Source organism: Ictalurus punctatus, chromosome 10, assembly GCF_001660625.3.
Source record: "Ictalurus punctatus breed USDA103 chromosome 10, Coco_2.0, whole genome shotgun sequence".
NCBI classification, from domain to species: Eukaryota; Metazoa; Chordata; class Actinopteri; order Siluriformes; family Ictaluridae; genus Ictalurus; species Ictalurus punctatus.
In genome coordinates this window covers 24386103-24401975 of record NC_030425.2, presented here as the reverse complement: position 1 = coordinate 24401975, position 15873 = coordinate 24386103, and the positions used below count along the sequence as shown (strand labels likewise).

The 15873-nt window shown below is 36.6% G+C and overlaps 1 protein-coding gene across 1 annotated transcript; it reads left to right on the top strand.

Moving 5' to 3' along the window:
• Positions 1-34: 34 nt before the first annotated feature.
• Positions 35-12936, top strand: adgrg3 (adhesion G protein-coupled receptor G3). Its single transcript, XM_017478824.3, has 12 exons — positions 35-238; positions 722-785; positions 2142-2238; positions 5917-6039; positions 7601-7714; positions 7835-7880; positions 8093-8184; positions 8310-8428; positions 10310-10578; positions 10791-10878; positions 11831-12117; positions 12245-12936. Exons 1-12 carry the CDS (start codon positions 157-159, stop codon positions 12343-12345), a joined length of 1482 nt encoding a protein of 493 aa, XP_017334313.2. The 5' UTR covers positions 35-156; the 3' UTR covers positions 12346-12936.
• Positions 12937-15873: the final 2937 nt, after the last annotated feature.

Below are 15873 nucleotides of genomic sequence, written 5' to 3'. Positions count from 1 at the left end.
CTTCTCGATAAATAAAATGGTACCATATGACAGTTCCAGTTCAGGCTGGCAGTTGATGACAAGCATATGCACCATGTGATTTATTTAGTTCCTTCCGTTCTATCTGGAAACCACAGACTGTGAAATTAGACCTTCAAGAGTAGCGGCAGTGAACAAATGAGATATTATTCGGAAAAAATGTGGCCACTTGATTTGCTTATCATTTATATGTTTTTCTCTGTGACACTGGACGTAACAGGTAGGATAAATAACATCTTAATTGATATGATTTCAGTTTGATTTAAAGTATGCTCTTCAGCGTATGTTGGTCTTTTATGATGGACTTGACATGATTCTAAACTTTACACCTTAAAATGATTAACTCATTCCTGTTTGTTAGAACTTTTAGTGTCTATTGGCTTATAGTTTTATAGTTTTTTCATAAATAATTATGGAAAAAATGGTTAGCTAAAGATATTATAGCAGGGAAATATTTTGTAATTGTAATTTGTACATAACACAAATGCCCTTGGACCCACTATAGATGTAATAAATCAAATGGAGAATGTATGACAGTAATGTCAGTACCTGTGTATAGTTAAGAGTCTAGAAAGAGTATACTGACTTAGAGACCAAGTGCTGAAATCGAAAAACCTTGTTCTATCAATCTGCAGCATTATGCTTGAGAAAGAGCATGTTGATCAAATGTTTAACAATCTCTGTTGTCCCACATCCCATAAAGGAGCCATTGGATGTTCTCAGGTTCTTAAATATTGTCAAGAAAAGACAACAGAAAGCATCCCTCTGTGAGTTCACAAGTTTAAAAACACACCTGAATAAAAAACAAGTACCAATGTTCTCGATTTAACCTCTTAAACTCTCAGATATCTAAAAAAAAAAAAAATTACGATGTTCTTTGTCTTAAAGTATATTATTTATTATCTACTATCATTTTTTTTCATTAACGACTAATAGTGAAACAAAAAGTAAAACGTACGTATGAGAATGAATATGTACATCTCGGCCCACTGAAGGGTTCTGAGAGTTTAAGGTGTTTTAATGTGTATAAATGTATTGTAAACTTTTATTTTAATATAAATGTAATAACTTCTTTTGAAGTAAAAAATGCAGCTTGCCATGTTATTTAATTTCGCAACACCTTTTGACCACTTGTTCTAATACATTATCATTTATATAGTAACAACTTATCCTTAGCAGGATTTTATATGGTGAACACTCAACGTAAATACATTTTTAAAATGTGTAACTGTTGATATGGTGAGGGTTTACTTAGCATTTGTAGAAGGAGTCTCCAGTGTCAGCGCTTTGTGACGGTCAGAGGTAAAGCTGTTCCTTGAAGTTTTCAGACACAGGTCTGTCTTTGTGGTTTCTCAGTAACATGACAAGCTACGTTTCTTCATATAATTAACGTCAAGAGAAAAAAGAGAGACTGGTGAGGGGTGGCAACAGTAAAGCTGGGTTCACGCTGTACGATTTTGGCCACAATTTGGTCGTGTGAGACAAATTTAGAGAATCCTACAAGATTCCTATAAAAATCTGTAGTCTTTGATCGCTAGTTTGACGTGCTCCCTGACAGCCGATTAATGGCCGTTGCGATAAAATTTATCCTCAGATTCAATCTGGCAGTGTCAGAAGATTTGAGGCACAGTCCTGTAGTGTTTCTTCTCCTACTCCGTACGAGTCTTCATGCGTTCATCTGTTTTTTGCGTCTTGACTGTCGTACAGTCTGACATTAATGATAACCGAGATCCTACAGAGTGACACGGCTTACAGCGGGGATCATGTTCGTACAATCTGACAAGCAACAGTCGCAAAGAGCTAGTAAAAATCGCACGGTGTGCACCCAGCTTAACTCCACTTCACACCACCCCACTCTTAATTATTTTCCTATAACACGGTGCCCAATCACATTTTATTTCTTGCAATATTTTATATATAAATATTACAAAATTAGGCCATTCTGTAACTTTCTGCAATAGATCTCTGAATAGAATTTTCACCATACTGACACTACTCACTGTATTACTGACTTTTATACAACACTCAAATGAGCTGTACCCAGTGAACCAATTCAGATTATAACATCGATAGGATGAAACATGTACATAATATGCGGTGCTAATGCAGAACTTTTTGAACAGGTGTCTTGATAGAAAAATGAAAGATTGTATCCAGGGAAGGTCTGAAGTTACTCAAAGCCAAGACTTGTACATAAAACAAGTGGATTTCTCAGACAAGGTAAATGTCTAACATTCTCATATTCATGACAGCATATAAATGACACATAAATTACTTTGTGTTACTTACTTAGTGTTATGTACTTATTAAGTTAATTTACTTAGTGTTACTTACTAACACTCACTTAAATAACATAAATAATGGGAGTCATATAACAAAGGCAAAGAGAAGGGCAATGCAACATGCTAATAAAAACATTAGGAGACACTTCAAAGTTGTCCAGTTTAAAACCTTCCACTCTTTCCCCATGATGAAGTCCTTTGTTGCATTGGCTGTGTGTTTTGAGTCATTGTCTTGCTGCATGATGAAGTTCCTCCAAATTTGGTTTAAAGCACTTCTCTGCAAATTGGCAGACAGAAAGTTTCTGAATTCACTCTGCTGCTACCATCTTTATTTACACCATTAATAAAGATTAGTAAGCCTGTTCCAGAAGCAGCCATGCACACCCGAGCATTACCTCCACCATGTTTGACTATTGAGCTTGTATGTTTTGGATCATGAACAGATCATTTTTTCTGCACACTTTGGCCTTTCCATCATTTTGGTAGAGGTTAATCTTTGTTCCAGAACTTTTGTAACGCTCATCTCTGTGATTTCCTTGTGAATTCCAGTCTGGTCTTCTGATTCTTAATGTTGATGAGTGGTTTGCATCTTTGAGTATATTTCTGCTCTTGAAGTCTTCTTCAAACAGTGGACTGTGATACTTTCACCCCTGCCCTGCGGAGGCTGTTAGTGATGCCACTGATTGTTGTTTTTTGGGGTTCTTCTTCACAGCTGTCACGAGGTTTGTCATCAACTACGATTGTTTTCCTTGGCTGACCTGTACAATGTTTGGTTGTTAGTACACCAGTGGTTTTGTTCTTTTTCAGGACATTCCAAATTGTACCAAGATGTATAGGTTATGCCCAATGCTTGTGCAATAGCTCTGATTGATTTTCCCTGTTTTCTCAACTTGCTTTTCTCCCATAGACAGTTCAAACAAAAGGTGCCATGTTCCATCCATGAATTTTCCATAAGGTTGATCCTACGTGGTTGCGGGGGAGCCTGGAGCCTAACCCAGGGAACTCTGGGCACACTTATTGGGGTGCCACTGCCAACACATTGTAGGGCAAAATCACACATTATGTGCAATTTGAAAATGCCAATCAGCCTACAATACATGTCTTTGGACTGGGGAAGGAAGCAAGAGTGCCTGGAAGAAACCCCTGAAGTACAAACTCCACATACAAACTCCATGCGCACAGGGCAGAGGCGGGATTCGAACCCCCAACCCCGGAGACAAATACACTAACCAATAAGCCACCATTCCTCCTAAATGTTCTAAGTTCTTTAACACATCTAGATTTAATATTATGAAATGAAAGCATGCGATTCTAATCTATCATCTCATATTCATATACAGATGTCTAACCCATGTATCTTTAGTGTATAGCGAAAACAAAAGAATTGGCCTTGCCATTCCAATACTTTCAGAGTGGACCGTATAATAATTTTGTTAACAGTGGGTTGGTTTCCATCACTGTAACTAAATTAAAATATTATGAACACCCTGGCTATGTTTCATGGACTCCACTCTGAGCACAACATAATTAGAAATCTTTCATCCATGTTTGACCAAAGACAAGATACTCACTCAGTTTTGCTTGTGTTATGTCATAAAGTTCCTTTTCCTTATTTGCAACATTCTCAAAACTATTGTCACTACAAGGTTCTTCTTTCCCAGTATTTCAAGAGAAGTGCAGTTCCCATGAACAAAATCTTGAATCATACATTTGTAGATTCAACAACTGTGCTTTACAAGTGACTCTTATAACCCAGATATTTGAAGTAGTATACAGTAGATATAAAAAGTCTACGCACCCCTGTTTAATTCGCAGACTTTTGCGATGAAAAAAAATGGAACCAAGATAAATCTGATCTTTTTTAAATTTTTATGATAACCTGTAGCAACCACAAAACTGGTTCAAACAAAGAGTGAGAAACAAAGAAATGTTGAAGGGAGAAAAAAAAACTTAGTATAACCTAGTTAATAACCTAGTTGCACACATCTAGTGTACACATCTCTTAACTAATACTCCGTTCTGTAATACAGCACTCAAGCTTTTTAGGTAAGAGTCTACCAATGTAGCACATCTTGATGTGGCAGTTCTATTCCACTCATACTTGCATAAATGCTCCAGGTTTATCCCATCCCGAGGGGATCAACTGTGCACTGCCCTCTTCAAGTCACTCCACAGGTTTTAACAGGATTTAGATCCGATCTCTTTTAGGACCATTCCAAAATGTTGATGTTCTTCTGAAGCCATTATTTTGCTGAACTGGATTTGTGCTTTATGTTGTTATCATGCTGGAAGCTGAATATTTTCTTCATCTTCAGCTGTCTAACAGAAGGCCTGCAGGGTTTCTTTTTGCCAAAAGAGATTGGTATTGCACCAAATATATCTTTTAGAATTATACCCAAAATTTTACACCTTGGTCTTATCAGACTATAACACATCGTACTTCACGGTGATTTAGGTGGTTTGGGACATTTGGGTTTGTTTTGTTTTTTTCGTCTCTTATAACCACCCATACTCCATAGCCCAAACATGTAAAGAATACGAGAGACTGCTGTCACATGCATTGCAATATGAGTGACATGAGTGACAGTGAGTTGCCAGATATTCCTGCAGAACCTTTAATGTTGCTGTAGGTCTTTTGGCAGCCTCCGTAATAAGACGTATTGTCATTTCAGCTATTTTGGACAGATTTCCTGGTATAGTCATTGTGCTTCTCCATTTTCTCTATTTGTTGATGATTTCATTCACACTGTTTCATGGTACATTTGTTCCATGGAATTTGTTTTGGAAATTCTTTTCAAAAATAAGATCCTGTACATGCTTTGTAAGCTCTTTGTGGACCACGGCTTCAGCAGTCGGATAAAACCAAAAAGATGTCAAGAAAATCCGATCGACACAGTGCTATTTATTTGTTGTGAATCAGAATCACTTCACTGATGATAGGTTTATGATCATTACTTTTGAACTTGAGTTTGAATGCCACAACCAGGTTATTGTAAGTTTTTTTTTTCTTTCACTTTAATTGTGTTGGTTGCCATATCACATTTTAGACCTGACATGACTTATTTTGGTCACAAAAACCTGCAACAGGGGCCTTGAGGGGTCTTTTATATCCACGTAATAATAAATTATTTATTTGTTTCTCTCTTGCATCTACGGTGGTGCTTGAAAGTTTGTGAACCCTTTGGAATTTTCTATATTTCTGCATAAATATTACCTAAAACATCAGATTTTCACACAAGTCCTAAAAGTAGATGGTGAGTTTTTAGAGAACCCAACTAAACAAATGAGATGAAAATATTATACTTGGTCATTTATTTATTGAGGAAAATGGTATTACATATCTGTAAGTGGCAAAAGAATGTGAACTTTTGCTTTTAGTATGTGGTGAACGTTTATCTGCATCTGGTAGCTTTTAAGCACCACTGTATTATGTATGGTAAATACACATAATAGACAATTGTTGTTCAATATGCATGGCTATGAGTTGGTAAAAAAAAAAATAGGAAGCTTACTGGATGAAGTGAGAAATTTAACTGAGAAATATGTTGAGAAATCTGATCACTTCTAGTATCATGATGTGAATTCAGAAGTAATATGTAACCCACTGCTTTCACAGGCCAAACTGAAGACAGTGCAAGGGCATGTAATTGATATTCCCCCTGAAGCCCTCATGAAAAGTAATTGGACGGATAATAGCGTGCGCCTGATTGTATCAGTACTCGACAACAGCATTTTCAAGGTTAGTGGCAGATTTTGGCCAATGCTATCACTTTTCTTTTTCTTTTTTTTTAGATTTTAGTCCTGGAGTACCACAACACTAAATAATTACGCAATTGAGCTATTTTATACACCTGATTCAAATCATTGCATAATTATGAAAACAATTAGTTTATGTATGTAACCATGGTTATAAATGGAGGACCACTAGTCCACGTGAGTCACTCAGATTGATTCAGTTAACTCAGATTGAGGCTACCCACATGGGCTCATGTTCACAAGGTGAAAACTTATTCGGCAAGGAAATGAGCAAAAGGGAAGATTTCACTTGTTCCAAATGAAACCACCCTTTAAGTCCATTCAGTCATAGAACCATGGTTACATGAACTTCTTATTTCACTTCCTTAAAGGGTTCGACTCTTTCTGATGAAAACCCACTCTGTCGTAGGATTTATATTTAACTTTTAAGGACTTCCCAAAAGGGATAATCAAAGAACCTTTAAAATTGAAATTGAAATAACACAAAAAGTTAACCCCATAAGAACCCTCTTAAACGGTTAACCTTTTGTGTTATTTCAATGTCCACATACAAAAAAATCCCCTACAATTCTAGATATCTTTCCTATACCATTATAGTACATTGATTAATCTCTGTTTTAACTTTGAATTAATTTTCTTTTTTATGTTTACTAATCTACTTCCTAAATCTCACGGTACTTGCCCTCAGTAAAGACCGGCTGTACATAAAGGGCATGATTATGTAGGCTACCACTAGTGGCAGCTGGTGGTTTAAAATAGGGGAAGCACAGATGTCGGTTATTGACGTACATGTCTGTGTGTGTTCTGTTTTATGTTTCATCTATTGATCTGGCCTGTTTAATTATCAGTCTCTCATTATAAGTAAGAGCATTAAAAGACGTTTGAGACAGCTAGATATCTAGACCTATAAATAAACCAAAGAATTACAACGATAAAATAACAAGGTATACTATTGTGTAAAGCTGCTATGGAATTTTTTACTGGTTGCTGAAGCTCCGAAAACTCGGCGAGTCTGACCGGCACTCCCAATATGTTTAATTTTGAGTTGTCAGTCATGTTCATTACCGTTTCAAAGATTGGCAGGTGGTTACAGCACCTTTGAGAGATCTCATCATATGGAGAAGCCGTGTGTCCAGGTCGGGCAAGCGAAAAGTGCACTGTCCTCTCTTAGGACCATTTGTGGTGGTGGTGTTGTGCATGGTTCCACAAAATAGTCCAAAATAATCTGCCTTACGACATTCGTTATTAGCAAATAATCTTACGTGGACATCAAAAATGAAACCATACAATGGTGCTTGAAAGTTTGTGATCCCTTTAGAATTTTCTAGATTTCTGCATAAATATGACCTAAAACATCATTAGATTTTTCACACAAGTCCTAAATATGACGAAGAGAACACAAATAAACAAATGAGACTTTCAGGCACCACTGTACAATGATGTCTTTTTATCTTTGAAGACAGGACAGCTTATCGTTGCTAGACCATTTATACCAGCTATCCCTGATTGTTCCTCTGTAAATCCTCTCTTACATTGTTACACAGGGACCTTCTGTTCGAGGATCTGTTCATGGGAACGTCTTAGGTGTGTGGCTTGGTTCGAACGATCTCCACAACCTTTCTCAACCTGTTACAATGCAATTTGTGAATACCACTCAAGTAAGAAACCTCAATTTTCCAATTTATGATACAAACAAAACTTGCCTGCTTGTATACTCTAACTGTTTTTCTGATGTGTTTTTCCAAAAAAAAAAAAAAAAAAACTAACATATTTTTCAGACTATGAATGGGAAATGTGTCTTCTGGAAGCAGTCGAATAATAGAGGTCCTGGAGCATATTTTCAGATATTTCCAAAATGTTTGAATCATTAATAACAATCACTTTCATAAGAAAATAATAATGAGATGATGAAAAGAAATAGATTATTCTTATGCTTATCATTGGTGGAGAAAGATACCATTATGAAGTTCAGTTGCTTTTCCAGGATGTTATTATGATTGTATATTTAGATGTGCATATTGCTATTTGTTCATCAGGTGACTGGAGTAGTGACGGGTGTAACACAAGCAGGAACGACATAGATTTTGTCTGCAGTTGCAATCACCTCAGTTTCTTTGCAGTGCTCATCGTGAGTTGATGCCTCAATACATAATCATATACATACTGTCTTCCAACAAGAAATGTTTGGATTGTTCGTCTTTATCATATCTGTTTCTGGATATCTCTCTTGTTCTTAATGTGGGGCACTGGCAGAGTCCCGGGAGGGTGCAAGACGCTGAAGATGTTCGCCGTCTTGAATATATCACATATGTTGGGTCTTCTTTCTCTGTGCTGTTCACAGCCATCATCATCATGATGTTTTTAATTCAAAGGTATGTAGGCTACTATATTCTGTTCTCACATTATTCAGGCAAAGTTAAACAGAATAAATCACTTCTCTGTGTTGATTAAGACCACATTGATGACAGTAGTTCCAGCTGCAAGGTTTAAATTAATGTGCTTGTAGTAATACTTTATTCTTTCTGTGGTACAGGGACCTTTAGGGTGGGTGCGCCACATAAGACTTGAAAAATGTGTAATGGTTGCCATGGTGGCTTTTTTTATGACTTTTTGTTCTGGGGGGATGGTGGTGTTTGGAGGGGTGTTGAAATTATTCAAAGGAATTTTTAAAAAAGTTTTAAATATTTTTCATGTTGTTTTTGTCCATTATCATTACCATATTTGTAAGTTATCAAGTTTAGCGATTTCTTAGTTGTATATTTTTCTATGCTCTCTCTTCTGTCGCATACAAAAAAAAGTTTATACTTCATTTATTGTTTGTTGAGGTTTACCTTATCGATGGTTTGCAACTTGCTTATCCGAGTCAATGGTTGTAACTACCATCCCAAGGTGACAGTACAGAGAAATATCCAATCAGCTGTTTGATTAGCTTGGCGATGAGCATCTGTCACACACAAATCACACATACGCACATCCAAACACTGATCGCTCATTCCTGTTGCCACCTTTCCGTTTGAGATCAAGCCCTCTCTCCATTTTTTTTTTGTCAGCAGATTAGACTCTCGTCATTGTTTTCACATTCATACTGATATGTTGCCTAAATGCCTTTTTACTTTCATTCAGATTAAGTCGCTCCGCAAAAACATTTATAGTAGTTGTTTGATGATAAATGAAAGGGCGTGGTTGAAGAGGTGATTGACGGATTTGGATTGGGATAGAAATTGCAATGGAGCCTCATGAACGTCCACACACTTTCCAACATGGACCCGAAGCTCTTACTGAGATTGCAGCCCGGCAAACTTCAACTTAAAACTTAAAACTGTAGACTTTACAGCTCACTGAACTATCAAGCAAACAAACACAACTGAATGAAGTGATGGCATAAACCAAGGCAGCCAACACAGCACAATTTATCAGACAAGAACATTCTGAATGTATATATCATACATAACAACCCACCCCCCATACAGCTCTGTAGCATGACTAGCAATAGCTAGTGGCTAAATAATTAGTAGGACAGAATAATATGACAGACTTGGCACTGATTATACAGTGGTGCTTGAAAGTTTTGGGGGTTTTTTTCATTTTCTATATGCCTCATTTGTTTAACTGGGTTATCTTTATTTATGTTTAGAATTTGTGTGAAAATCTGATTATGTTTTAGGTCCTATGTTTGAAGATATATAGAAAATTCTAGGGTTCACAAACTTTTGAGCACTATTGTATAACATACAATCAGGATATAGCATCAAAATTCTAACAATATAGTCCTGGATTTACCTCAACCATGACAAAAAGCACATATGAGACAAATAGTCAGAAAAGCCTGCTATATATATATATAGTTCGATTAGTAGTCCACTTTTGTCGAAGTTTATTGAATTTAGCGTTTTATTTATATGGAAGTACTTAGCAGGAAACTTACCAGTGGACCTCCACTCTTTCCAGAAAGATCTCTCAGCTTTATATTGCACTAGCGACAGCTGACCAGTAGATGGCGCTGAATCCACTTGAAAGAATTGCACACTTGCAATAAATAAATAAATAAATAAATAAATAAATAAAAATAATAGCTGCCAAATAGCTGCCAAATTGTAGGTACCCCCCAAGTGTTTTAATCCTAAATTGTGTGTGCCGTTTATATTTGAAATATTATTGTTTGTGTGCAAATACAAAGACATGTCGTGGAAACTCAGTGGCTTTAAAAGTCTTTAAGATCACCACATCATTTCATGCTCTCATTGTCTCCACAGGAAGAGGAAGTCAGAGCACTCTGTTGTCATTCATGTGCAGCTATCAGGTTCACTATTCCTGCTGCACCTCTTCTTTCTGGCCAGTACATTGGGGTCAGGTTCAGAAAATAAGATAGTATGTCAGTGCCTTGGCCTCATCCTACACTGGGCTCTGTTAGCCACTTTCACATGGACCACTATTGAAGGTTTCCATTTGTACCTACTTCTCGTGCGGGTCTTCAACATTTACATCAGGAGATATTTGCTCAAATTAAGCTTACTGGGCTGGGGTAAGTTGAGGTCCTACATCATGATGATCACAATCATTTCTTCTTAGTCATGACTGCACTCTATTAAAAAATGTTTAAATCTAGAACATTGTATGGTTTTTGAAACCTTAATCAAAAAACTTGAATCATTTTTATAGACGTGTACAAGCCATGGTGTCCCTTTGGATTTTTAATGTTTAGGCATTGGACTGTTTTCCCCCTCTTTGCTATAGGAGTTCCTATAATTACAGTGGTGATCTGTGGACTGACTGGTGAATATGGAAATTACAGCCTAACAGAAAGTGACAATGAAACAAATCTGTAAGACCAACAATTCTGAAATAAACAGTACTGCTTTACATTAAGGTTCCCATAACTGAAATTATTTACTTACTGAACAGTAACAAAACATGTACTTCAGCCTTAATACCCTAGGCCTGTATTTAAGATTAACCAATGCACCACAAATGAGTAAAATCAAGTCCACAATGAACAACTTGAAAAACCCCTTAATGAACACGTTTGAGGTTGTGAGGCTGAAATTGTTTACATATTTACAACCCGAGGCCATTGTTTAAATTTTTTTATTTGACTCATTCTTAGTCATGCATTGAATGAACAGTAAATTACAAATAATAATATTTGTTTATAGTTATGATTCTGTTATAGAAGAACCATGAAACAAGTTAGTTATATTAATGTAAAGTTATCATTTACGTTATAGCAGCTATAAATAATACTTCCCTTACCAGCCATACTTTTTTTCTCTCTTGTAGTTAGTTGGGTGAAATTTCCAGCTTGTCTGGTTATTGAGAAGCCACAAAGCACTCTGTCCTGAACAATTTTCTGTTCCAGAATACTTAATGTGACAGTTTTATCTCTGACTATTAGTGCTGGAGACAAACTCCTTACAAAAATGCACACATTTAAAAAAAATCAATTTATGTTGATCGGCCCTGTGTAAGTCTCTGTGTAAGTTGGTAACTATAGAACAAGCACCGCAATGTAAACCTTAAGGCCAACACTATTGTCAGCGGTGTTGTTATAGAAAATTAATCGACACCTTCTGACCAGTCAGATTTGAGATTTCAGTGGTTCTTACTTGTTTAATTTACTCAGTTATTTTGTTTACATTAATGCTGAAATACATGGTTCATTAATGTTAACTAATTCAGTAAATAAGGTTAGTTAAGGAAACCTTGAAGTAAACAATCATTTATGACTATGTTGTGTATCTTCATTAAAACATTTACATTTCTTGTCCGTTGTGCAGGTGCTGGATAACCAATAGGTTAGTGAGTTACATAACAGTGAACGGTTATTTGGGGCTGGTGTTACTCTTCAACACAGCGATCTTGGTTGTGACTCTGGTGAAAATGTGGCACATAAAATTTCGAAGTGTCCAGCATGGGAACAGAATAAGAAGGCTGTGGAAAGACTGGGTCACTGTCCTGGGGCTCAGTGTGGTTTTGGGTCTCCCATGGGGACTGGCCTTTAGCACCTATGGACCCCTGAGTCTACCAGGGATTTACCTCTTCACCACCCTAAATGCTTTTCAAGGTAAGTGTACCGTGGTTGTAATTGTTCTTGACTTGTTTCCACTACTCTTTCCTCTAGTCATGGACTGTCTCAAACGCTTTTCTGTCTTTGAAGCACTGGATGAACATTATGTGTTTTCATCTTCCAGGTTTTTTTATGTTCTTGTGGTTCTTCTCAATCACATACAAGTCAACTCACGGGGAGAAGAATTCAACCAAGAATTTCTCCATGAGTAACATCAGCTCCTGATAGTGGCACAAAGCACTAAGCCACAAAGGGTTGAATTAAGATGCATTCGATGAGGATGAAGATTTGTCATGAGACATAACTGTGATGTACCTGGAATCATCTAACTTGAACACTGTCATTAATTCATAAATTAAAAGTCAATTTAAGAAATACGAATTCTGCAAAATATTAATGTTTTATGGAGAGTTCAACGGAAATGGAAACTTAGATTTATGTCTTCTGCATAAGAGCGTCTGTAGAAAAGAGCTCATTTTTAGATATGTTTACGTGAATACAACAATCTCTATCTTCAAGATAGTTCAATTTATGATTAATGCGATAAAACCCAAGTGTCTTTATCTGTGTTCTTGAAATCAACCAATGGCTTAACGATTTAGGGCTCTGTAATATGTAGTTTGCATGCTTATTTAAATATAATCTAAACTGTGAAAATTAAATAATCATTGTGTTATTATTATTCTTTTTTATTATTGTTATTGTGTATATACAGCAATCTATAGCATCTTTACTATAAGGGCATGGTTTGTTGTTGTTGCTGTTGTTGTTTTGTTTGTTTTTCAGTTAAAAATAAAAACGACTTGCACAAATTAATATCTGGGTGGAGAGTAAAAGATGTTAATGAGAAATGTTAATGTGAAATGACACGGGACACATTGCTGAAATGATGTCGCTCTCCTGCACTGGTCAGCACAGAGATGTTCGAACAGTTTGAGCAGCAGAACAACAGTGAAAACCATTCATGGTAAATAAATAGGGTATAAATAGGGACATTTAAATAAAACTACAGTGCCTCAGTGATAAGTGCTCATTGAGCTGAAGCATTCTGAAGAGAACTAGTGTAGCACGCAATAGTTTCTTTTGCATGCTCACTTCACTGCTATACATTTGCCTTCTCGTGCATGTAGAACTTACGACACCTTGTACTTATTTTTAATGACCACACTCTTTGGTACTGCTTTTCTCACTCCGCCCTTGTGCTCTCCGTTAAAGATCATGCTTGAATGCCATAAACAAGTGCCCTGTTGTACTTCTACATATGTCCATGTTATTTTTCCACATCTCATTTCTTAAACCATCTTAAACCATTGGAACAAGCCCCAATTCTTTATTTTCTCCTTCCTTTCTGTTCCAGTAGACCCAGCCAGCTTGTTGTTGGTTGTCGTTCTCCTGTCCTGCTCCAGCATCTCCTTGACTCTTTAATCTTCTTCTAGAGCACCCATCCATATCATGTTTATTCTGTTCCTGGTGGCAAACCAAATGGATGGACTGTGGCTAAATTCTGGACATTTTTCACCCCTGTCTATAGCATACTTTGACAACTCACCTTATTTACTTTTTAAACGTGATTAGGTTATAAACGTAGAGGTAATCAGGTGTTATAGCCTGGAGGCTCAGGATAACATGAAATACTTGAATCAAGTTAAAATAATTCCCAACTGAGGCTATACAGAGATGAAACCAGAGTTACTGAGAAATATTTTATAATATTTTATGACATAATGAAATCTAAGCTACCTGAGCTGACAAAGGCTTTGGCAATAACAAGGCAAGCTGAGCTACTGTATAAAAGGAATTTGATTCCGTGCAGTTAGTATAGTGTTTGTTAATGTTTCATCCTGAAATGTTCTGTAGAATTTACAGGACAGAACGGTGTAAATGTTTTACTGATTTTACAGGACGTGATTGTGTGAATGATGTGTAGATTTTACGAGACATTTCTTGTGTAAATTTTATGGTATTGGTCTGCATGAACGTCATGTAGCCCTGCGGTCGGGATCCTATGGCTCTTTCAGTGATTGCCTATGGCTCAACAGCAGTGAAACTCTACACATTGCATGTTTTAAAATAGAATTCATAATCGGTGCCCGTTTGGCATTGTATACACTAACCTGTGGCACAACAAGCTCAAATTTCATATTACACCCAATAAACAACATAATTAACATTTAAAAACATTTAAAAATCACGATACGACCTTTTTAAGGAAACGGTTGGTTACATGCTCAAATAACTGATATTTGTAACTTTTTAAAAAATCACTATATATGCACGCAAGTTGTATTTTTCTAAAAAAAAAAAAAAAAAAAAATTAATTCAAAATGCAAAGCCAAAACCTCAAGTTGTAAATTTTTTACCATGTAATTTGTTAAACAATTGGATAAATGATGGACCAAACATAATTTAAAAAAAAAAATATTGACTTTATTTAGAAAAAAACAAACATTTTAGTATCAGGAATGAACACTGAGTAAGGTGAATGTGTGTCTGTATGTGTACGCATGCATGAGAGTGTGGATGTGTGAGAGTGTGCGTGCGTGTGTGTGTGTGTGTGTGTGTGTGAGAGAGTGTGCATAGCCGTGCGTGCAGGCTGTGTGTGTGAGTGTGTGTGTAAGTGTGCATGGCCAAGGGAAGAAGAGGGAGAGTGAGGGGAAGGGAGGAAGAGGGAGGGAGAGGGGAAGGGAGGAAGAGGGAGGGAGAGGGGAAGGGAGGAAGAGGGAGGGAGAGGGGAAGGGAGGAAGAGGGAGGGAGAGGGAAGGAGAGCGACAGAGAGAGTGACAGACAGAGAGAGGGGAGGGGGAGATAGAGAGGGTGGTGGGTGTGTCTCGCTCCTTCCCCTGCAGCATGCCATGGGTGGGTGTTTCTGGCCCCTGCATAGTATGTGCTCTCTCCATCTTCTACAAAAGGAAAGAAAGACAAACACAAAAAGTTGAAGATATTATGCAAGTCCTCAGACCTCTGCATCCACTACCTAAGATCAACTCTTGCTTGTCTACAAAACACTAAACGGTTCAGTTGGAAAAACTACTTCCAATAGTATTTTAGCTAGAATTGCATTCAATTTATGAAACCATTTTTTCTAAGAAGCCTTCTCTTTATATAAATAACAGGACTGAAAGTTTTTAGCAGAGGATTAGAAAATAAATTAAATATAGCCACATGGTATACATGAAAATAGCACGAGGACTCGGAGCACATAGTAGTGATTTACCAAAAATGTGTATTTTTAAAATAAACAAATAACATCTAAGAAATGATTTAGGTAACAGGACTGTACGCTGAGATTGACCTTCTCAGTCATAGTTACAATATCATCACATATACAGGAAAGAAAATGAGAGAACTTACTTTTGAACTTCCTGGTGAACTTGTGACTTGTGAATTGTTCCAAACTTTTCAGTGTTAGGGTAAAACAGCACAGAGTGAAAACCTTGGCACACAGCTAAAATGTGTATTTTAACTAAAATATTATAGATTTCTTATTTTTTATAATATATTTAAAGTATAGATGAGATATGGAGTAACACAACAATGCAAAAAAAAAAAAAGATTTCTAAAGGACTTTCATCACTATATTTAATGGTAAAGTGTAGTGCTAGAGAGTAAAGATGCTAGTTTAGGTAGTTTTTTTAATGATTGTTTTTAATTAGATATATTACATTTGCAGTTAGAAAATGTGCAGGACATATAATGTCCTGGAACGGAAATGGCACCCATTCGGTGAAATGCCTCATTTATAGTCCTTGTATA